The following is a 25,239-nucleotide window of genomic DNA, read 5'->3' as shown; positions in this document are numbered from 1 at the left end:
CACACACACACACACACACACACACACACACACGCACATTAACTAGTAGTCACAGTCTGTCACTGTCACCACACCCACAGATTAAAAAACACTGTCTGCATCTGTGATTCTCTTGACGAGCACACACACACTCACGCACACACACACACACACACACACACACACACGCACACACACACACACAGGAGGTGTCTGAGACACGCTCAAGATTAATGACAAGCTGAAGAGGACACAAAAATAACTAGAGATGTGTGTGTGTGTGATAGAGATGGAGCAGAGAGAGAGAAGGTGAGAGACAAAATTACAAGAAAACACTTTAGTGACATTTCCAAGAGGGATCAATGTTTTTTTTGCAATCAGACGAGTTGAGAAAACATGGAAAACAGTGAGAGACAGAGATGACTAAACAAGAGGAGAGATGCAGTCTAGAGGAATTTTTTTAGAAGTGCAAAATGGAGAGATGACATCAGGGATGGTGTCCAGGGCTGGGAGGGGGATGTCCTGAGCCCCGTGATGGGGGTATGGTGGGGCTACTACGGTCCTAATCATTTAGCCCAATGGACAGTGGGCCCATTTAGTACTGGACTCTGTGCATTTCAGTGGCAGTCCTCGATGACATCAGAAGAAGCATGTAATTAAATATTATCTCTCTCCACTGGATAGGAAGGAAAAATCCCAAATGAGATCTTGTTAATATCTCAATCATTTCTCCTTGATGGCAAGTTAAAAGCAAATGGAGCTGAGGTATCCTGCTTCTCAGATTTTTCCTCCTGAGAAAGACCCCAGTAATCTGATATTCGCATCAGAATAGATCTCAGAATGGCATGATACCAAGAGATCTTCAAAATCATATTTATTTAAAAAAAAAAATTAAATTATGTATAATTTGTATTTATTTACCATTTTAATTTAATGAAATATTTCTTGATTAAATATATCATATTTATTTTTATTTCTATATTTATTTTATTGTTATGTGTTCTTATCTGTGTTCAATCAACAATTGCCTCATTTGTTAATATTTGTATTTCTACCCAGGAATTTTAGAAGAAATACCTGTGACAACAATGAACTATAACTCGTTTAACAAACAAATGTTCAAATAAGTCCCATCTTCTGGGTATCAGTTTCAGTATCTCTGTGTATCTTGAAATTAATTGTTTTTTTCTTCCTTCCTCTCATTCCATACTCATCTTCCACATTCAGTCATCCCTCCTTTCCATCATCCCATTTTTTTCAGTGCTTGAGACGTTGTTTTGCTGTGAGACACAAAGGCCTCAGAACTGGCAGCTCACTGGATTTCGACACTGAAAGACGAATGGAACAAACAACTGACGAGGCGAGTGCATGAAAACAACAATCAGAGCAATTTGGAGGAGAACACAAACAAGGTGCACATCTGGAATAAGGAATAAACAGACTGACATAATGAGAGAGAGTGAGATGAGGTGTTAAAGGGGAAAATGAGCACATGAACATGGCAGGTGGATGAAAAGGAGCAGGAATAGAAGGTGAGAGGAAGATAAAAACAGCAGGATCCTGGAAAATAGAGGGAAAAACAGCTGGAAAGAGTCAAAGGTGGAAGAATATGGTCAGAATCTTAAAATGCCACCAGTGGAAATGTGAAATTGCTGGTAGGCCCCAAGGCCAAAATGTTTCATAGCAGGAACATTTTAACAAGGGAAGAGCATATCCAAGTGCATATCCCAGATACGAGTGGAATTGAGAGTCTGACTCAAGTTAAATCCTCATGTTTGAAGTGTGCGCATGGACACAGGATAAACTCATAAGCACACACAGACACTCCTCTACCTTGACAAGGGATAAACACCTCAGTCTGGATTAAAACGCACCTCAGAAACTGAAACACATGCAGATAAACACCTGGAAATGAGCAGCTAATTGACCTGGGATCAACACAGATAAAAAAGGTAAATACTCTCACTCACACAAACACAGATATACTGGAATGGTTGAAGACTATAATGGACAAGGCAATTGACTGACCAGAGATGAAAGATGCAGGGCAAAAAATCTTTACCCAGATTTTGTATGCACAGTCCTGTTTCACATCCTTCAGCACACACAGTGGAACATTTGATCTCTTAGAGGTTGCTCTTTCAGAACTCAGGAGACTTAATGGTGTTCCGAGTTTCATTTAAGTATCGATTTTGTCTTGAAAATAAAAATAAATGAGACTAAAGGCTGGCATACAGGGTCCTTGTCTATATAGACAGCAGCTTTCTTAAGACACCTTCACGTTTACCATTGTCAGGTGAGTTCTCATGAGCAAATTCTAGTAATTTCAACAGTAATCCACCTAATCTGGTGAAGAAGGAAACATTTTAAAGTTGTTCAAGCTGCTCACGTGGATTTGTTGCATTGACTAACATAAATTGACCTTTTTTGCCACACCTTAAAGCAGTATTCTGGAAGGATACGCACAATTCACAACCGATTCCAATAGGGTTTGGTGTTTGCATGTTGTTTTTGTTATTTAACATCAAAATTTCAATCAAAATATTTATCGGATGTAGGATTTACTAAGGTGACTGCAATGGATTCTGGGATTTGGGCAAAATGATGTACCTTAGGAGGCTGTGTAATTAAGTTGTCTACTTTTTTAAAACAGCTTTTGCATAGCCATAGCAACACTGGCTTAACCAATGGCATGAGTTTGAGGCGGGGCTATCTGTTTGCTAGACCAATGGCAGACAGCGGTGTTCTGGAAGCATTATTTTTGTATTTCTGTTTGCTGACACATCAATTCTACACTTCACATTTTAAGAGACCTCATTTGCTATTTTCTTTCCTATCCTTCTCTTCCTGTCTGAAATACATGTGGTGGTTATTTTGAAGGAAGAACTATGTTGACCTTTTGAAGTCATTTAAACAGCTGTAAATTTGACGATGCCTGACTGGATACACATGAACGGGTCAGAGAACAACATTCTGCTCTAGAAACGGTTATGACTGCACACTAACACCTCATTCCCTCCAATGAAAGACAGATGTGAATATCCAGTTATTTATGGAGCTCAAAGTATGTTGTGGGCCATTTATTGTTCCACCTGTTTTCCCTCTTTCTCTCTCATATCCTTGCATAAACACAAGCACATATCCAACAGCGGCTAATGCGGTGACACAACACAAGAGAGATTGATTTTACACACACACACACACACACACACACACACACACACAACAGCTGAAGAGCTCTAGTGCTCTCTATCCAGAGTGCATGCTTCTCTCTGCATATTCATGTGCACACATGAAGGACACTTTACACTGCACTACAGCCTTTTACGCTGGTGTATTCTCTCTCTGTGTGTGTGTCATTAAGTGTGAGAGAGGTTGCTTTAAAAGTAGCATGCATTCTCTTTGTTACCATGCCAACATCAATACCAGCACCTCATACTTCATAAACCCTCTTAAGTACTTTTGTCTATTTATTCATATTTATTCTCCAAGTCCTTTTCTCTGAGTTATTGTTTCCTCTTCTCAATTCAAAGAAAGGGCTGGGTGTTTACATACACCCAGATTTCACAATTTCCCACTTATTTATTTAAGATAATTAAGAGAATTGTATGCTGGCTTCCCTTCCTACCTTGACAGTTTTGTCCAAAAAGGTTGTATCCTATCCTGTCCTATCCTAATCTTTCCTTTCCTTTCCTTTCCTCGCCAAACATGCGTGTCCTACCTTCATGTCTATCAACTCTCTCTCTTTCTCTCTCTATTCCTGAGTTTGTCCCTGCAGCAGCATTATATAAACTGAACAAGTTCATTAGCAGTTAGCTTGTGCATGTGCAGGAACAGCAGGTTCTGATGAAGGAGGACAGATCATAAAGAAGAGAAAGGTGCTCACTGAGCATGTGACATTGTGCTAAACTCTGCACTGTGATACCCATCCAGTTATTTCACTAACCCTGCTGAAAAATAGCTTGAGCCAAAATAAATTCAGTGGCAGTGTATGCTGGTGTGGGGCTGGTCCAGATGGTGTGCCAGCAGAGACATGCTGTTTACCAGCAGATCCTAGCTTGTGAAACTGGTTAACTTATTGGTTAATTTAGGCATAGAGAGTTTTATTTGTTAAAGTGTTATAAATAGAGATGTCCCAATCAAGTTCCAAGTCATTGAATATTGAGTATCTGCCGATACTAAGCCCTGAGCCAATACTTTATAGTACATCATAGTTATTAAATTCAATCCAATGTATATAGGGCCATGCAGAGAGATTCTCAGGGGCAGGGGCTCAAATGTAAAAAAAGGGGCATAGCACAATATGATACTACAGTAATTATATTTATGGGCACAATGTGTCTCAATCTGAAGGAAGATGCAACCCATAGCAATGTGTTAAGCAACACCGTCTCATATAGTCTGAGAGCAGATGAAAGTAAATGGTAAATAAAAGACTTTCGAGTGATTTGTTACAAAGTGCGCATTAAATACGCTAAAGATGAAAGATTAGAACATGAGACGTTCTGGAACAGACATCATTGGTTCTCGTGCGTCATGTCTTTTCCTTTTAATGTTGGTTGGCAAATCTACTTGAAGGCCTACTGCACCACACCTGCGTGATAGTTGACACAAAATAAGTGATCAGGCTCAGGATAGCTGATACCGATCAGTTAAAAAAATGCTTAATCTATACCCCGATACCGATTCATGAGGCTTTGGACCTTATAAAATTAACTGACACCACAGATCTTATAAATGAAGTTTACGTATTAAGACTGATAGCTTTGTAATACACTGATAACCACCAAAAGCAGTTGGTGATGAGAAAGTCACATGATGAACCAAAGCCCATCACAAGCAGCTTTTAAATATTAACATATGAGGAGTTCATTTGCAAAAACCGATAAACGCCACTGTAAAAAAAAAAAGATTGGCGTGCATTATTCTCCACATATAGAACCCTAAACACGTTTTGTCAAAAAAGCCGGTTTTGTCCACTTTCAAGGCATCGCGAGTTCACGTTTTACTGCAGAAGCCGACAAGCGCCATTGTTGTTTTTGAACAGAAGGCGATAAGTCCATTTTAGCGAATCAGCTCGCTTGTATTCAGGTCAGGTGACAAGGCTACTTTCACTTTGAAAAGACGTGCTAGCTGAGAGGAGTTTCGTCAAAGCTGACTAAAAGTGATCGAGGATGGATAATTTCGACGAACTTGATGAACCTGTGATATCTTCTTCAGGGCGAAAAAGGAAAATAAAAGCTGAAACGTTTTCACGGAACCTTGCAAAAGCAGCGCGTTACAATGGTGAGGGAAAAGCTCAGTGTATTGTGTGTAATCACATCCATACAGTTTATGATCACAACAACAACAACGTTTGTCAGGCATCTACATTGTCATCTGAGGAGATTTCAAAGATTAAACGAGTGTTTTTTTAAACTCTAAAACATGAAATGTGGAGTTATCTGCTTTTGCCAAAAAACGACTTTTGGAGTTATCTGCTTTTGCTATAAAACAAACTTTTAATATGTTAAAAAAAACATACTTTCAATGAACTTTAATTTGTAAATTTCCTGTATTTGTTTAAGTTATTACTTAATCAAAACAACCCAACTGCAGTTTGATTGATATTACTTGGAATGCGCAATAAAAAAACGTGATTTCTGAAAAAAATTAAAATGGAGTTATCGGTTTTTGCAAATGAACTCTTCATAAATAGAAGGTGCACAGTGTCATTCACAGAAACACTAAACACCATCATGGTAACACACATGAAATTTATGATAGTAAAACCTAAAAACACCTGCACTGTGTGAACCAGCCAACTGTCCCAATGATTTTAAAAATGCAAAGTCCCCACCATGACAGATAAACAAACCTGCCGGTAATACATAAAATGCAAGATGTAGACTGACAAATATAAGTATCATATTATACAGAATATCGAGCGTATTCCAGTGCTTAAGGATCACAGTTTATATTCTGCTGATTCACTGCGCTGAGACAGTGAATTCAGAAACAGAAGAACAGGAAATGAGGAGAATTATGAGACTGACCTCTTCAAAAAGACTCATACAGAATGGCAGACACAGACGGAAAGATACTACAGGCAGGAAGGGTGGATGGAAAGATGATGGACGACTGAATAAATAGAGAAATGGACAGGCATATGAAGGCATGGTTAGATGGATAATCAGATGCCTAGAAGGATCGATGCTGGGAGTCTGAGTGTGCAGTGCTCAAAGGGTCATTGCCGGGTCAAATAAATAAGACTCTACTGAAATATGAATTCATCCTGTGGAGTCAAAACATCTGGGTTCTGATTTTCTTAAAAAATAACAAGCAAACATTTCATTATTCTTTTATTGTTAAGTTATACTAAATTATATCTTATTATATATCTAGACCAACACACTTTTCTCTGCCGTTCCACCAGCTTTTCACCCTCTCTCTCTCTCTCTCTCTCGTCGGCAAGTTCCCTTTCAGAAGCTTGATGGATCACTGCTGTCAGGCCGTCATCCGCCTCCATATCAGTGCATGTGAGTGTGCATGTGTGTTTGGGTGTAAGAAAGATACTGTGAACACCTTCCACATCTCTGCCTTTTCTCTTTACATCCTAATGACTTCATGACATTTAGTCACTTCATCTACTGCTCACACAGTCAGAAAGAGAGAGAGAGAGAGAGAGAGAGAAAAAGAACAGGGGAAAATGGTGAAGATATGAGAGAGTTGATGTACAACTGTGAGATGAGAACCAGGAAGATGAAAGCCATTTGTCAAAGAGTATGTGTGTGTATGCACGTTTGATCGTGTGCATGTGTGTGTTGGAGATCATTTCCTATAAAAGCAGGAGACATCTGAGGATCATTGATTCTCTTTGTTGCACAGATAATAATCCCCCAGTTCAATTCACAGTAAGATATTTCATTAGAGGATAGAAGTCTTTAATACCACAGGTCAGATGATATGAATGATATATGTGGGGCTACACCTATCTACAGCTCATCTTTTATATCCACACAAAAACATAATGCAGACTTAAACTCATTGTGACCTATGCCACCTGTCTCAACCTTCTTTCTGGCTCTCTCAGTCTTTCTCTCGCTTTTGCAAACACACACACACACGCACGCACGCACACACACTCGTATGTATATATGGTTTATGGGGACTCTCCATAGACGTAATGGTTTTTATACTGTTCAAACTGTATTTTCTTTCCCCTAGCCCTACCTTCACAGAAAAACTACTGCCATTTTTTTTTTGAGATATGAAGTTATAGTTCTATTTATTGCAATACCTAAAGTTGATTGTTTCATTATTCAGCCATCAGAGCTTAGTTCCTCTCCGGCCATTAAATTTACAGCGTTATTGGAAAAATATATGCAACCCAAATTCCGGTTTTGCAACTGAATTGAATGTGATGAGATAAAACAACTGGGTAATGTGAAATTTCACAAATCTACTGTCGATCAGCATTGAGCTTTTGTTGTTTAGTGTTAAAATGAGTAAATCAGCCACTGCTGGTGGATGCTGTAACTACTCGTTTATTCCCACTGACAGCCATTAAATAAAAAAATATCTAGAGTCCGATTTACTAACAGCCTGCGCCAACACAAACCATCTTTTGGCGTTCATAAAAGTACTCTCAGGATTTACTAAAGACACGCAGTGAAGAATTAGCGCTGAAAAGACGTGGACAGTTATTTTTGCGCCTGACCTTATTGAATATGCATTTGTAGGGGTTTCCCTTTCAGACGCAAAATTTATGAGAGTAGAGTGTTAAACGCGATTTACTAACATCTGTGCTTGTCAAATTACTGGTATTTGTGCTGCTCTTGGTAGATTGCGCTCATGCATTTGTAGGGGTTTCCCTTTCAGACGCAAAATTTATGAGAGGAGAGTGTTAAACGCGATTTACTAACATCTGTGCTTGTCAAATTACTGGTATTTGTGCTGCTCTTGGTAGATTGCGCTCGTCAGTACGGAAGATCTGGCTGCGTCTGTGTTCTTTAATGTGGGCATTGTCAGTAAATCACACACAGAATTTTCCCCTCCCATCAGCCAGTAAATCTGGCCCCTAGTATAAAAGCAGGCAATGGACTCATAGTTCATGATAGATAAGGTTTTGGGATGGTGTATATTGCTATCAGCCAGGCAGCCTAGTCATGATGTCATTTCCTGCAGCTTCAGAGTGATTACTCACTTTCTGGCTCAGGTGAGATTTCAAAACACATACTTCCTGCGCTAGGTAAGTGGCTGTCTTTGAATGCTAATGGTTAGCTCTCTCCAGGTATTATAGAGTTTCTTGTCTCAGAAATGCACTTCGCTTCTCTATCGCTCATCACTTTTATGAGATTGTGCCTACTCTAAATTCTGACCACTCTCGTTGACAATAAATTGTGTTCTAGTGGGAAACATTTCTATGGGCAGCACCCTGCGCTATACTCCTCTTCCCATCACCACATCCCACTTGTACTGTTTATACCTGTCTATCTGACTATCAGCCAGAGGCAACAATCATACAGTCAGTGAAATCATAAAATAAAAGGCAACAAAATGGTACTAGAGTTACAGACTAATTTTTTTCCAAAATTAACAATATTGAATTAAATCAGAATTTCGCGTAAATTAAAATGCGATTGTCATTGTCGTTTATTAAAATGCATGCAAAAAACACAAACATGTTATGGAGTTTTTGTCACCTCTGGTCTGTTCATCACTGGTGCCTTATAATGCACTATCCTTTGTAAATCTGCTCCAAAACTACATGGATTATGAAAAGCAATATATAATAAATTAAAACTGAATTTAGCAGATTTGAGATTTTAGAATCAATATCGTTAAACAATATTAGACTATGACCAATTAACAAAAATAACTAACTAAATACCCTATCAAATCAAATAAAATAGAATACAATAAAATACAAGATTTGGATAACAGTGACTACAATAAAAAAATAACAGGTAAAACCTACTGGTTTGATGACAGGTCTCTGAGCACTGTGTTTATGGTGTCATGCTGCCCTGGAAAAAAAACCTTCCTGGAAGAAGAAATAAAAAGTCTTGCTATGCAACTTGAGCACCAAGAAGTCGGTAAAACTAATCCAGGATGCTAATGATTCTTACTCAGTCAATGCTGCTTCAATTAGTCTTTCAGCCACTGTGTGTGCGACAGCTCTCTTCAGAGTCTTGTGCGGTACAGAACGTAATTGATGTGATAATCATCAGCAAATGGTCATCCGCTTTGTGGCCACTGAAGCTGTGGAGACATTGGCAACAGCAGCAAAACTCTGCGTCTGATTTAATATGAGGCAGCGAGGGATACGGGGAGAAAGGAGGGGTGCATTGAGGACAGAATGTGTTGGAGAAAGAGGCGCTGAGGGAGTTGCTAAGTGCAGAGAGATGTTCAGCATGAGACACACACATACGCACACGCGCACACACACACACACACACACACACACACACACATAACGGACAGGGTTATTACGTTCTAAAGCCAGGCACTCGCAGTAGTTTTTCATTCAGTCTGAATCATGAATAACATTACGGATTACAAAAGGATTACCAGAATTTATAGTCTATTCTAATCTAATCTACGCCCTACCAACACACACATGCACGCACACCCAATAGCTCTAGAAGATAAAATTAGACCAAGACAAGCACCGGCATGTCCTGAACTTAAAAACGAATATGAGTAAAGGACACAGAGGGCGGAGGATGAGAAAAGAGGGAGAGAGGATGGTAGGAGGAAGAGGCCTGATAACATTGAGGAAGGGCTGCTATCTATCCCGGGCGGCCGGATCGATGGGCGACAGAGACAAGATCTATTTCGGCTGGTCTGTTCTCAGGTGGCTAAAGATGGTGAGAATGGGAGATGGAGAGAGAGGGGAGGGATACTTAACTAATGTTGCATCACTTCTCAAGTTACCTCAAGGGCAGATGGGAAGAGTGTACACAGGTGATAAGCAGAACCCTGGGTAATAGAAGGAAACTGAAAAAGAGGGGCGTGGAAAAGAAATAGGTAGGGAGGGAGTGGAGAGGAGAGGAGAGGAGAGCAGAGGAGAAGGAAGGTCACAGGAGGTCGGAGGAAGACCACATAGGAGAAGAGAAAGAGACAGATGAAGTCGATACTTTGGCATAGCAATATAGAGTTTCTCATACAGACTTCTGGGAATGCAGAGTTACAAGACATTAAAAGTCACGTTAGAAATTGCACTTGCACTTTCTTCTTCCTTCAACACATAACAAATTTATTTCTTATGATGTGCATATCTCTAGTTATTAATTACCGAGCATTGACATTCCCCATATGTCTTCATTGAATTTCATCACTTAAAGGGACAGTTTTCCCCAAAATGAAACTGTTGTTCCACACCTGTATGGCTTTCTTCATTCTAGTGAACACAAAATAAGACATTTTGAAGAACAATGGAATGCAAAGAACATTGAACCACACTGACTTTCATTGTATGTACAAAAAACACTATTCTTTTATTATGTTCCACAAAATAAAGTAAGTTGTACAGGTCTAAAATGACATGAGGGTGAGACTGATGACAGAATTTCCAGTTACACATGACTTATCCCGTTAAAAAAATGACCATGGCAACCATACTTACTGTCAAATACTATAGTAATTTTTTACAACCATAATGCTGTAAGAATAATCTTAATGGTCTCTGTAAGAATCTTTCGGGATAGGTTGTCCAGTCAATACAGTAATCAATTAAATCATGAGGTTTAATCAGGCACTTTCTATGTGAACATTATAAATGCTCAAGATCCCTCCAATTCCTGCACTTTCAAGAGCAAATTCACTGAGGACTCACCTAATTTTTTTTTTATATAATTACAAAATAAGAATCTGCCACTATTTAATGAGTAATGTGCTGAAAAACATGCTTAATTGAGTAAAGTCTGATTGTTCCCTGGTTATATTTATCTGCATTTTTCAGTGTAATGACTTTGCAAAAATTATTATCTTGTCGGTTTGAAATTTGCATAATTACTGCTGTACTGTTAATAATATCGAAGAGGGGTGAGCAAGCACAAACTCTACTAATGAGGTGCATTCACGGGTATGTGAAGTACTGCATGGACACAAACAGTTGGGAATGGTTATATAAAGATCACTGTTACAGATGTGAGTCTGACGTGAGCAGTGCTGGGGATGTTACTTTGAAGATGCGGCTTGCTAAGCTAATTAATTACACTAAAGTCAAGTTATTGTTGGAAAAAAAAAGTTAGCTATTAAAAATGACTAAAAATAAGCTAAGGGCAATTCCTTTGAAAAATATATAACCTTTCAAAACATTTACTCTAAATATACAAATAAAAAAATTAAGAGTACAAATGATTATATGACATAAGTAATGAAGAACAACATTTAACAAAATATTCGTCCAAAATAAATAAATAAATAAATAATAAATCTGACTTTCCAATACTGTATAAGAGAGAGAAGACCAAGCAGGGCAAACTGATTTGTTAGAATGAATCAGACTTCCCAACTCTACATACAGGGGTTGGACAAAATAAGTGAAGACCTGGGAGATAGGCAACATTTCTTTACTAAGGTGTTTCACCACCATTTGCCTTTAATACAGCCTCCAACCTTCTTAGAAAAGATTCATACAAATTGTGAACGGTCTCCAGTGGAATGTCATCTATCAGAACACCTGCCAGTTGCTTAGAAATGTTGGAGGAAGAAATTGGCTTCTGACCCTTCTCCTCAAAGCTGCCCACAGTGGTTTTGATAATATTTAAGTCAGGTGATTGAGCTGGCAATAGAGCTCCAACTGTCCAAATTTTAACGATCATGACTATATCTTTTTCGCATCTTAGCACTGGTGTCTGCGATTAAAGTTTTAGCAATTACAGCTCTTGTTGATGTTGGCTTTGTGAACTTTTCTGTGGTTGTTTTTGTGGAAACAGGTTCTGTAAGATGAATATTGCAAGCTTGCTGTCACTTTGCTGCAGTAGTTCTGTGTTGTTTCGACACAATCCTTCTTGTGTTCGACAGTCCCTATCATTCACTTTCAGGTTTCGAACACTTTTCTTCTTTGCAGTTGAAGTCATGCCATATTTTGTTTACTACTCCAAAATCATAAAGACTGTTGTTCTTCAAACACCAAACAACTGGACTGTTAAGATTAAAAATGCTCCTGCTAAATGGGCTTCCATGATTTGTTCTTTTTGGAAGTCTGAAAAGTCACTTCACAGACCATTTGTATTAAACACTTCTAAACACAACTTATACTACTATGATATACAAATTAGGGAACCTAGGCAATGAAAAGATAAATATTATTACAATGGGTGTCCACATCATTTTGTCCAACCCCTGTATGAGAGAGAGAACTATTTAAAATGATTCACTAGAATGAATCAGACTTTTCAATGATACCTATGAGAAGCAAGACTGTTTCGAACAAACCATCTCACTACAATAAATCTGTTTTAAACAGCATATATATACTGTAGACAGAAGGGACAGTTTAGGATGTTTAAGGATGTAAAGCTTACAAAATACAATGTTGACATGTCAAGCTCTCTATAGATATATTTCTCATGTCTGTATGTAAAGTATTCGCTGAGTTTCAGTTAAGACAGTGAAGACAGTGAAGACTGAGAGCGCACCCTTTTTGTTTTCTTTATTTTACAAAAGCACAAAGTTTTGTTGATATGGTGAGCATACACAAATAAAAGTAGACCCTTTACAGATTCAAGTGATGCATTACTTTTATGTGTCCAATAAAAAGTGACAGAGCATTTTAAGTTCTTTTCTCTGTCATCTGGAAAATATAAAAGTGCACCCGCTGGCACCTTTGCCGACCCCAGGCGGTTAAAACCAGCTATTGCATGTGGCATTTAGTTTCAATACAGTGCAAAAGTACCTTGCTGGAAAAGCTACATTGTTTTAACTGTCACACAAATGAAAAATGTATTTGAGTTAGTAGTGTCACTATTTTTAGTAGGCTATTTCCCAACACTGGCCATGAGGAAGACAGAATGTTTGATTTGTAAGTCATCTCATCTGAGCTGTGGTCCAAATTCTCAGTATACATGCAGAGATGGAAGATTTCTTGCGGATTCTGATCGCTGTTTTCCTTGGCTTGTACCTGCATGATTACATGCACTTAGTGTTAAGTGACACAGTTAAAGAGCATTTGCTGAATGCGCTAATGTAGGACAAAAGTGTGATGTACACTCTCAAAGAACTTAACTCTTTAGCTTCATCTCTGGGTTGAAACCCATATTTTACCATGACAAACATGACAAATTGGCACAAGAGATCAAATTACAGATATTATAGATTTTTCAGTCTCAAACCTGTAATTAGCATTTTTATGTGATGTGATGATTCTTTCGTTCTTTTTGTCCTTCTCTCTTTCTGCGTGTTTACACACCAGTTCATCTGTTCAAGCAAGTGCACTGCACAAACTGACAATGTTTGCATTCTGAATTTATTTGTACAGATTGTTATACTATATTTGACCTTATCTTTACCGTGTAGCTTGCACATCATTAAAAATAAACTTCTTAAACAGAGTTTGTCAATCAGTGCTGAGTTTCAGTGAAATGACTAGAGCTTTTGTGGCTCTTACTTCTCTTGAAGTGAAGCAAACAGCTCTTCTTTCAAAGAAAACCGCCACACAGAAATGTGGGAGTGTAAATTTACCAGCTTCCACTTCCAAAAAGCAGTAAAACAATTGTTATATGGCCTTTGCGTGCTTTTTAGAGGTTCGTAGATGGTGCAGTTTCCACCAACAGTGTTTGAGAGTGTGGTCATTGGTTATTGGCATTGGTTTTGCTGTAATTTTACATGCATTTATGCACAGGGTGCCCAAGCGTAGAAACTCCTGTGGAGAGCAACTGCATGAGCTCATTCAGAGTTAAAGAAACCACACACATCAGTACTACAAAGTTGACACTTGAAACATGACTGATGTCTTTCTCTTTCTGCTTTTTCTAGGTCTGTGGATCACTCCCCTATCTACCATGCAAGACTCCCCACCCCTTCAGCCATTCAGAAAACCACATCCGTCCCACATTTTATGCCATCCTCACAGGAACACACACTCCCCCTCATTGCCCTCTCATCCATCCATTCATCTGAAACAAAATACCCTCAAACCCTCTGAAGCATTTCGTCAACCCTCTCCTCCGCTCTGGCCAAAGTTCACCAGCAGATACTCACCCCCAGACACATCCTCACCAACACTACCACTGCAATTATTGCACTGGCTGGCACTGGTCACTTGTGCCTGCTTGCTGCCCGCTCTTTTCAGTCAGATTCCAGGAGCTGTAGCTGGTGAGACGTGGGGTGTAGTGTCGGCGTGCCCCTTCCATTGCATCTGCAGGAATCTCTCAGAATCTCTAAGCACACTTTGTGCTGACAAAGGTCTTCTTTTTGTCCCGCCAAACATTGACCGCCGAACTGTTGAGCTTCGCCTGGCAGATAACTTCATTCGAGAAGTGGGAGGAGGTGACTTTGCCAACATGACGGGACTGGTGGATTTGACATTATCCCGGAATACCATCAGTCACATCCGGCCACTGGCATTTGCAGATCTGGAAAGTCTTCGTTCGTTGCACTTAGATGGCAACCGACTCTCAGAGCTGGGCCCACGAGACTTAGTAGGCATGATAAACCTGCAGCATCTCATTCTCAACAACAACCAACTCATCAATATCTCCTCTGAGGCCTTTGATGACTTTTTACTCACTCTAGAGGATTTGGACTTATCCTATAACAATCTGCGCAAGGCTCCCTGGGTTGCCATTCAGAGTATGGCTAGTCTGCACACTTTGAACCTAGATCACAATCTCATTGACCAGATTTCTGAGGGATCTTTTAGTGAGCTCTACAAACTAGCCAGATTGGACATGACCTCCAATCGCCTACAGACTTTACCACCCGATCCATTGTTCGCTCGCTCCCAGACGGGGGTCATCAGCCCTACACCCTACAATGCCATAATCAACTTAAATTTTGGGGGTAACCCGTTACACTGCAACTGTGAACTGCTTTGGTTGAGGAGGCTGATCCGCAGTGATGATATGGAAACTTGTTCTACACCCCTTCATTTAGCGGGACGTTATTTCTGGTCTATCCCTGAGGAGGAATTTGCATGTGAACCTCCGCTTATTACCCGACATACACACAAACTCTGGGTTTTGGAGGGTCAAAGGGCAACTCTCAAATGTCGTGCTATTGGTGATCCAGAGCCAGTGGTGCACTGGGTCTCACCAGATGACCGCATCATTGGCAATTCCAGTCGTACCACATCTTTCCGAAATGGCACTCTTGAGCTACATGTGACTATTGCTCGTGATGATGGTACATACACTTGCATTGCTATCAATGCTGCAGGTGAAGCCACCTCACTTGTTGACCTGAAGGTTATTCCCCTCCCTCATCGTGGAAATGGAACGGTATTGTTAGCTCGTGACCCAGGATCATCAGACATCACCAGAGGGAAGGCTTCCAGTGGGCAAAGTCCTGGTCTGGACAGTAACAGTGACCCTCAGGAGGGACGGGAGGAGGGTCAGGCAGAGAGTGAGGATGTGGTTAGCGAAGGGGTTGAGGAGCAGATGGTGGGAGTACAAGGAGTGACCTCCACCTCAGCACAAGTGAGGTGGGATAAGGGTCAACTGATGGGAGCCAGCCTGGTGTGGATGTATCAAATACAGTATAACTGTACTGCTGATGATACACTAATTTACAGGTGAGTAACAGTGTAAACATTGAAACCATAACATCAGCTTTCAGTGTTAGGAAATGCACATGATGTATTTACAAGGTGATTTCAGTTGAAGAACTGAAACAAATGGAATACAGATTCTGTAGAAGTGAATTTTGTGCATCATTCAAAACTGAATTGAGAATGCCTTTTACATTCTTATTTAATTTCTGAATTTGAATTAAAGATGGAGCTTGGAATTTGAATTTAAGGAAGTAGAATTGAAATGAATCAAAACCCATAACTATTTATTTTTACTAGAAAATCAAAGGTAATCAAGACTGTTGGTGTGAGAAAGCTTTGCTTGCAAGTTTTGAAAAAAAAGTTTAAAAAGCCATCCAGCCTGAAGGTTGATAAGCTGAATGTACAGTCTGTCTGAATGTACAGACAGACAGATAGACAAAAAGATAAACAACCAGATACTAATTTGCTACAGTTGAAAGTCCTGTGTGATCGATGTGTCCAGTTCAATTAAAATTTACATTCATGAATTAAAAGGAAGCCATTTTTTTAGTTCTGAAATTTGACTAACCCAGGTGGAAGTCATCACCATTTTTCTCAGTAAATATATTTCTAAAGGTGCTGTTGACTTGAAATTTTCACCAGATGTCGGTAACAACCCAAGCAATCCATACTATTATGTTGCATATTTCCATCATGAACTGATACAAATTAAAGGGTTAGTTCACCAAAAAATGAAAATTCTGTCATTAATTGCTCACCCTCATGTCGTTCCAAACCTGTTATTCTTTGGAACACAAATTAAGATTTCATAGACATAGACTACCACGTTCAAAGCCCAGAAAGGTAGTAAAGACATCATTAAAATAGTCCATGTGATATCAGTGGTTCAACCTTAATTTTATGAAGCTACAAGAATACTTTTTTGTGTGTAAAGAAAACAAAAATAACGACTTTATTCAACAATTTCTTCTCTTCCGTGTCGGGCTTCAATGTGCGTTCACAAAATCTTCAGGCATGTTTACGAACACTGTTTTATGTACAGCGTGCATCTTCCTCTGCTTGTAAACAAGGTGCAGTGCATCCAGGTTCTACGTCAGAACGCAGCACCACACGCATGTCTCGTGGTACTCTTGTGAACGCACGTCGAAGACTGACATGGAAGAGAAGAAGACTGACATGGAAGAGAAGAAAATGTTGAATGAAGTCATTATTTTTGTTTTCTTTTCGCACAAAAAGTATTCTTGTAGCTTCATAAAATCAACGTTGAACCACTGATGCCACTTGGAATATTTTACTCCTTGTCCTTACTTCCTTTCTGGGCATTGAATGTGGTAGTTGCATTGCTGTCTATGGAGGGTCAGAAAGCTCTTGGATTTCATTAAAAATATCTTAATTTGTGTTCTGAAGATGAACAAAGGTCTTACGGGTTTGGAACGACATGAGGGTGAGTTTTTTCATTTTTGCGTGGACTAACCCTTTTACCCCAATAAAGCAAATTATATCTATTCACGAATAAATTTACATGTTTTAACTGACAATTAATTAAGTAACTTGCAAGAATATCTTGTTAGTGAAAATTAGCGTCTTAAGATGAAACATGAACTCCAAGTCTTCAACTACAGCAACTGCAAAAACGGTGCCAGTGCTGTCTAGTGCTTTATCGGGTCACTGAAAATGAGTCACCACAGATGAGTCATGTCACTGAGTTTAGTGAACCATTTTTTTTGGAAATTAACCAGACTAGCATATGTTGACTAAACCTGGATTTCAAGAATACTTCACTGAAAGTAACATTAAAGTGATGGATTGGGCTCAAACAACAGGCTTTTAAATATGATCTACTGTCATATTACAGGTTAATTGTTCAGAAATCCACTTATGTGCATTTAGAGCCAGCTTATATAACCCATTGAATATGACATTTAACAGCATTGTAATAATGAATATGCCATGCTCTGATTCTTGTCAGCATGAATCGTGATAATAATGAGCTTCATGTTGAACCTAAGGCAAAGGCAATCCTACTGCTTTCTCATGTTATCAGTGTCTGTGGCTCTAGCAGCAGCTTCAGCCTAGTCGTTGTCAGACATTTTCGGAGCATGTTCGATACATCTTGCACTTCTCTGAGACATTATCTATGGCAAGTGACATACGCCCTCTTGCTGTCTGTCCTTCATTAAGGGGCCAATAGGGAGTGAATGTGTGTATGTGGTGTGTGAGAATTACAAGCTTCTGACACCACAGACATTGAATCTGACAGGGGGGTTGGCAGGGAGAGAGAGAGTCAGAAAGAGGGAATGGGAAATAAAGAAGAGGGGTGGGACAGAGATAGAGATAGAGCGTTTGACAGAGGGCTCAAGGGATAGAATAATGAAGTCTTTAAATGAGCTTAAACTGCAGTGCCAATAAGTATGTCACAACCTATCTTGCTGACGGCCACCACAACAACAGGAAGAGGAGCAGAGAGTGAAAAATCGAGAATGAGAGAGATTACAGGTAAAAGGAAAGCTTTTATCTTGGCTTTGGTTTGGTGCCTGGATGTATAGCTTTTTCTCAAGAACAAGAAACAGTAGAAAAGGTGTCTCAGTGGATACACAGAGGAAATGCAAAAAGAAAGGTAGATCCTGTAGAGGGAAGCAAGAGAAAAAAAGACTGACATTAACTGGGTGAGGATGGGAGGAAAGAGTGTGACAAGAAAAAGGCAGGGTTGAGTTTAGAGAATAAACGCAGTCTGTTTATGAAGATTAAGTTAGTGGAGACAAATGATGAAAGTCTTTTCTGTCTCCTTCCCTCCGTTCAGGCTCCATCCTCCTCTCTCTCTTTCTCTCTCTCTCTCTCTCTCTCTCTCTCTCTCTCTCTATTATTAGAGTGTTCTAATAATTGCCTGTTTCTGTGTCACCAGTTTCACAAAACATTTCCCTGTCAGTTTTTACTGCAGAATGGATGTGTATGTGTGTGTGTGTGTGTTGACGGATGACAAGGCAAAATCTGAATTTGTGCAGTTCCATCTCACAAATGAAAGGCACTAGAAGAAAAGGTCAAACTCACTCTTCTGAAACGTTACAAGTGCTGACAATCCAGAAGAAAATTTTATTGCTCAATGGCTGTTTTACTATATAGCTCAGGAGACCTAATGGAGTTCTCAATCATTTTTCAATTTCATGTATCAACTGACGAGAAAAAAAAAGACAAAAATTAGACAATTGTTGACATAAAAATTGCCATCACTTACTCTCATACTCTCTTAACATCACACTCTCATGTTGCTACAAACCCCTACTTTCCTTCATCCATGGTAAACAAAAGCTTAAGATATTAAGCTAAATATCCTGACCATTTTCCCCACATTTATAAAGCTAATGCCAAAAAAGCTGTTTATCAGTGAAACCCTTGACATCCATCCCTACTGTATCTCTCCTTGAATTCAAGAGAGATGAAGCCATGTCTGATTCACATGGACAAGCATAGGCTACTTTGGGCTTCGAGTGTGCGCTTAAATACACACAAAGATATGTCAAAATGTTAGCATTGTGAGTTTTCACTTAAAAGCGCTCTGTTATGTTTTCAGGGGAGCCCATGTCTTATTAAGGGGAGCCGAGCTCCCCCTAGCTCCCCCGTAGTTCGCACCCTGGTTGTAAGTGAACATAAACAGTTGGGAAAGTAATTGATTGCTTGTCAGTATATTAGATCGGTGCATTCACATTTAAAGTGACAGCAGCCTAAAAAAAACGGTTGCTCTCTCTCATTTAATGTTAATCAAACAACAAAATAATTCAAGAGAATCATTCACTGCTTTTCAATGAATAACTTTAGTAACTGTAATGAGATACAATGTATAGTTAATTTATACAGCGAAGACTATGCAGTGTTTTATTTTTACATTTGATTACTTTATTCAGTTTCTGTATAGTAGGCTATTATTTTTAGTAGGCTAAATTGTTTATTTAATTTGTATCTTTTTTTCCATTGTATTTGTGCTACTGTTTATAATTTTTTTCTTTTTTTATTGTATTACTGACTGTTTTTAACTCACTATAGGTGACAGTGAAACTGCTCTAAAAGAACAGATTATAGGTCTGGTTTTGCTTAAAGTTTTGCTTAGGGCCCCCACACGTCTAGGACCGGCAGTGGTCTGATTTGTAAACAAATTGCACTTTTTTAGTGTATCAGTTATTCATTTTCATTAATTCAGACAAATTTGGAGTGACTCACTGAGTCAAAGATTTGGTCACAACGGGTAACAGAATAAAACAAAAAAAGTGAATAAAACAAATGTTTGAATAATGATGTACACAACTGTTCAAAAGTTTGAGGTCGGTAAGATTATTTTAATGTTTTTGAAAAATGCTCTTTTTTTCAGGATTCTTTGATGAACAGAAAGTTCTAAATAATTAAATAATAATTCAACAATTCTTAAAAAATAATAATTTGAAATATAAATCTTTTCTAACATTGTCTTTAACTTTTGATCAATTTAATGAGTCCTTGATGAATAAAATTATTAATTTCTTTAAAAAAAATACCTGACCCCCAAACTTTTGAGTGGTAGTGAACATTTTAGTCTGTTCCTCACACAAAGCTATATTTTTGAAGACAACAAATGAACCTATTTTATGATAGTTTTATATTCTGTTTGTCCTTTTGGAGGTTGTCAGCCCCACCCATTCTTTTTAATAATATGGAATAGAGTGGCCAAGTTATTATTCAAAAATTCACCTTCTGTGTTCTAAAAAGGAAAGAAAGTCAAACAGGTCTGTAACAACATAAAGGTGAATAAATGATGACAGAAAAATTACATTTTGGTTGAACTATCCTTTTAATATGGATAGCATAGCTCAGATAATTTGGTCCTGTGGGAATTCAATGAGAAATATTTCAGTTCATACTGAAATCTCTGACTTCTTGGCTGAGCTCAGTTTGTGTATCAGTATCAGGCTTTACAACATTTATATTCAAAAAAGGACACAATTAGAAAAAAAGAAGCAATACAGACACCCATAAACACATTAAGACTGCTGGAGGTCACATCCACTTTGTACGGGACGCGAGCCAATACTGATCTGCCCTGTCAATATGTGGATCTAGCTTGCAATGCAGTTAGCACTGATTTGTCACCCAGAGACAGACACCTGTCACGTTCCTGCCAAGTACACTTGTCTTTCTTTATCCCTTTTCCACTGGACATCTAATTAGTTGCTATGGTATCTTTTCCCCCTTGTTTTACATTTGTGGATCCAGTTTCAAAATAGTACAAATTCAACTGACGTGTCAAATGAATGCACCAATGCTATCATTATTGCTCTGTCATTCACACTTAGTGCACCAACTCCTCTGGATAAAAAAGGAATCCACCTACACACATACTATATCTAGTGCACCTACTGTACATGTTTTCCATGGTAATACCTGTTTTAGCTTTATGTCCTGGTAGAGAGATGTTTACCTACTAGTGTATGGTCAGTAACTTATAAAATATGTCAGCTCCAATATACTGCCTAGGATACAGCTACTGAGACATTGTTTCATGTTTATTTTAATAGTATATCTCTTCCTGTGCCTGAAAAACAACACAACAAGGGCATGCAGAGCTACACAGAGTCTGGAAATACAAAGCTAGAAGAGGGCAGACAGAATGACCTTGAGCTGTAACTCATAATTTACAGCACAGCCGGGCTTAATAGATTCCAACCCCAATGACAGAGCAGTTCAGGCAGACAGAGTGTTTGTGTGTGTGTGTGTGTATGTGTGTGTGTGTTCGACAGAGAGAGAAAGAGTGGGAGAGAGTTTTTTTTTAACCTTATTGATTTAATAAACAAATTACGCCTGTGCATTTATATCGGTAAACAAATGTTAGATTCTCCAGTCTTAAAATAAGAACAAATCGGAGGCTAGAGTAACTTATTTTCAACTTCAAATACTTATATCATACTGTACAGTATATCCCAGTTTAATGTGCAGAGATAGAGTAAGCCAAATAAAGTAAGTAAGCATATAATATTACATATTTATTATATATAAAATAACACTAATTTTTAAACAGGTTTCCCAAACACACCCCATATATATATATGTATATATGTGTGTGTGTGTGTGTGTGTGTGTGTGTGTATATGTATATATAAGCCACAATGCCTCCAAACTGTTTTTATAATTTCAACATTCATATATACGTCACATTAATGAGCCTGCAATGGATGCATGTATGTTAAAACGGTATAATAAATTATTAATTCATATTACACTTGGGGGAGCTTCACCACAACAATTTAAAACATGAACTAACCGTAGCTTGTCATAAAAAGGTCAAATTGGATTTTTGGATTTTCAAATAATAAGCGTCTCAAATAATAATTTAAATAATTTTTTCTTTTTTTTTTATAAATAATAAATAATAAGAACTGCTAAATAATAAGAAAGTATATAATAAAATGACAAATTGGACAAAAGAGGACAAAAAAGGAGAACAAAAAATATTATTTGAAAACACTCTGGGACAAAACTGAACAATTAAGGCAGTAAAAAAAGCCCACTGCCAAACCATGTGTTTGTCTCCAATTAATATTCCATGTGCATTACTTAAGGTGTCTTTTCATTTTTAGCGGATACATAATTAAACCCATCAGGACCAGTGGATGGCAGGCATTAGCTGATGATTTTCTTCCATGAGAGAAAGATAAAGAAAAAAAACGCCTGCATGTGGGAGGATAAGGGGGTTTTAATAATGTGACTGAAGCAGTATTGTAATGTGTCAAGGTCTTGATCCGAGCCTGTAATTATATGTCAATATTAGAGGTATTGTTTGGGAAGGCCTTAATTTGGCGGGTGGTGTGCCAGAATAGCCCAGTACATTTCCATTACGTTAGTTAGTGTAGGCTTTTGTGCTACGGACAAGGGAATAAAGGAACATGAGTCTAAGCAAAATACTGTTTCGTTGTGATGGAATGGGGAGATGGTAATTGCTACAGGTTACTAACCATCCACTCTTTCTTCCTTTCTCTCTCTCCTCTTTCAGAATTCTGCCCCCCACGACTGACAGCTTTCTACTGAAAAACCTGGTCTCTGGCTCAGACTACAATTTGTGCGTGCTAGCCATTTTTGATGACACAGTCACTTCCATGGCCGCCACAAAGGTCCTTGGTTGCACCCAGTTTAGCACCAAGGACAATTACCCAGACTGCCGTTCGCTTCAAGCCCACTTCCTTGGCGGGACTCTTACAATTCTGGTTGGTGGAGTTGTTGTGGTAACGCTGTTAGTGTTTACCGTGGCACTGATGGTACGTCACCGTGTGTGCAGCAACCATGACAATCATCATGAAATAGGCGAGGAGGTAGGCTGCTCAGGAACAGACTCCCCGCCTCTTCCTGCCAAGGGAGTCAATGTCTTTTCTCAGAGTAACGGAAATGGGAATGTGATGATGGTGGTGCTGCCCAAGGGGCTTGTTCAAAAACGAAAAGTGGCAGAGGGAGGGTTGGGGTCACCGCCCAAACCAACTTCCAAAGTGAAACCAAAAACCCTCCCAAAGCCCAAGGTAAATCTGGAACAGTTCAGGGCAGGACTAGAAGTCGAGATGGGTCCTGTCAGGCCTCTTCCTCCATACACACTGGAGAAAGAGCAAATGTCTTTGTATTATACCCCCAGTAATCATTCCCCCTCCACACTGCCACGTCCGTCACGGCAATTAGGAGCGAAACCGCTCAAACTGTGTCCTACCAATGTGGACACAAGTAAACGGGCCAGTTTAAGCTTGGCTCTGCCCCCTACGTACAGTCGTGACAGGCGGTTCAGCACAGGAGGGGGCATTGTAGTCCGTCGGGGAGGACCAGAGAGCCAGTGGAATTCCTCAATGGCCTATCAGAGCCCTGTGTTGTCCCATGAGAGTCCTCCTCACAGCGCCCTGCGCTACAAGAGAAGCTCATCGTTCGATATGGGTGAAATCGCCACAACAGCCTGCTACAGTTATGCCAAGAGACTTAGCGTAATCTGGACCAAACGGAGCCAGTCGTTACATGGCATGCTTGTCCAGTGCACTTCAGCAACAAGCACCTCAACAACCAGTAGCGGCAGTGACGATTTCCACATGCAGCATGCACGTGGATACATCCGTGCCTACAACGCCACCAACTCAAATTCCAACCATCCAAAAGCGGAGGTTACAACAAATTCAAAGAACCAGTGGCTGAAGGATAAAGAAAAGGACAAAGAAAAGGCAGAAGAACTTGAGGAGAGTGTGGTGTAGGGAAAGAGAAAACAGATAAGACACACAAGTAGATAAATGAAGAGACAGGCTGTTAGGACCAAAAGATGGATGCGGAAGGAGAAACCAGTTTAAAAGAGAGCCGCAAATGTGGCAAAGTTACTGTATAAGTGGGGCTAAACCATAAGGGGTAAAAAAAAAAATTAACAACAGCTGGTTTGGTGGTCTTAGCTGCTCTCTGGTTTAGGAATGGTGATCTGGTTTGCTGGTTTTAGAGGGGTTTGGGGTACTTGCCAGCTGGGCAGCCTGTGACACCAGCAAAACCAGCTGAAGACCAGCTTGACCAGGCTGAGAGACCAGTTAAGCCAGATAAGTCATAGGATGGTTTTAGACTGGCTCTTCAGAAGGAAAGTTGTTGAAGATCTCATATAATATTGATGGATCATTCCAGAAAGAAAAAGCAGCAAGGGTATAGACAGCAGATATAAAAGTCAAGACTCCTAAAAAAAACATACAAACAGTCTGGTTTGTCAGTGAATTTTGGAGAACCATAAACTATATATTTTTTTAAAAGGCAGTCGATGTGAAAAAAAAAAAAGACTAAATGTAAGCAGGCCCACAGAAACAGTGATTTCTAACTCAAGTGGACCTTGGGGAAATACGATGGTTCATTTTCCTGTGGCCACGTGCATTACAGGAACAAGGCCAGCAAGTGGACATGCCGACTCATGCACAATCGATCGGAGGAGATCAATTAATAACTGCAACAATGTTATTACAGTAAATGTGGAATGTAGAGGATGCAAACTGCAAGGAAAGTGAAAGTGTACAAATTGAACAATGGTGGCATGATTTGGAACACGTTTAAAGCATAAATGGATATTGACTGACAATTGATATTTTGTGCGTGAGCCTGTATGTGTGTATGTGTTTGTAAGTGAGTGGGTGGATTAATGCACACAAAAATAATCAAAAGTAATTTTATGACACCACTAGATCTACTCTATCATGTGACCACCACTATCCAGTACAGGACTGTGTTCTGTGACAATTACGTTGGCGGCAAGGATGCTGGACTATTATAGAAGAAAAAAAAAATCATTTAAAAAATGCCATTCCAAAACCACAGAATCAATGAATAAATTCTGTTTTAAAATATGTTTTGTTTGGAGAAATGGATAAAAAGAACAATAATGAGCTGTTCTGCCAGAAATGTTTATTTTTGTTTTTCATGAAATATACTAGCAGTGAAAAACAAAAAAAAGTTTTTTGTTGGAGTAAACTCAATGTCAATGTCATTACGTGTTAAATTATTATTTTTTTTTTTACTGAATATAGAAATGAAGTTTAAAATAAGGGAATCAC

The 25,239-nt window shown here is 39.1% G+C and overlaps 2 protein-coding genes across 4 annotated transcripts in view; one reads left to right on the top strand and one right to left on the bottom strand.

Annotated features, from left to right (window-relative positions):
* LOC107721658 (leucine-rich repeat and fibronectin type-III domain-containing protein 4-like) overlaps positions 1-24,961 on the top strand; it is a 25,859-nt gene extending 898 nt beyond the window's left edge. The window contains exons 2-4 of one of the 3 annotated variants that reach the window (XM_016529778.1): positions 1,207-1,931; positions 13,945-15,700; positions 22,692-24,961. In XM_016529778.1, the coding sequence (XP_016385264.1) occupies positions 13,971-15,700; positions 22,692-23,916 (2,955 nt within the window). In that variant the 5' untranslated portion in view covers positions 1,207-1,931; positions 13,945-13,970 and the 3' untranslated portion in view covers positions 23,917-24,961. Of the gene's footprint in view, positions 1-1,206; positions 1,932-6,477; positions 6,498-13,944; positions 15,701-22,691 lie in introns of those variants that run through there. The other 2 variants (XM_016529781.1, XM_016529779.1) reach the window with 2 other exon arrangements.
* The window catches only part of pcxb (pyruvate carboxylase b), a 238,018-nt gene that overhangs the window by 77,308 nt on the left and 135,471 nt on the right, over positions 1-25,239 (bottom strand). The gene's annotated exons all lie outside the window — the stretch shown is intronic.

Source organism: Sinocyclocheilus rhinocerous, unplaced genomic scaffold, assembly GCF_001515625.1.
Source record: "Sinocyclocheilus rhinocerous isolate Xijiao unplaced genomic scaffold, SAMN03320098_v1.1 scaffold1382, whole genome shotgun sequence".
Taxonomy (NCBI): Eukaryota; Metazoa; Chordata; class Actinopteri; order Cypriniformes; family Cyprinidae; genus Sinocyclocheilus; species Sinocyclocheilus rhinocerous.
The sequence above is the reverse complement of the archived record's forward strand: the minus strand, read 5'-3'. Positions and strand labels throughout refer to the sequence as shown.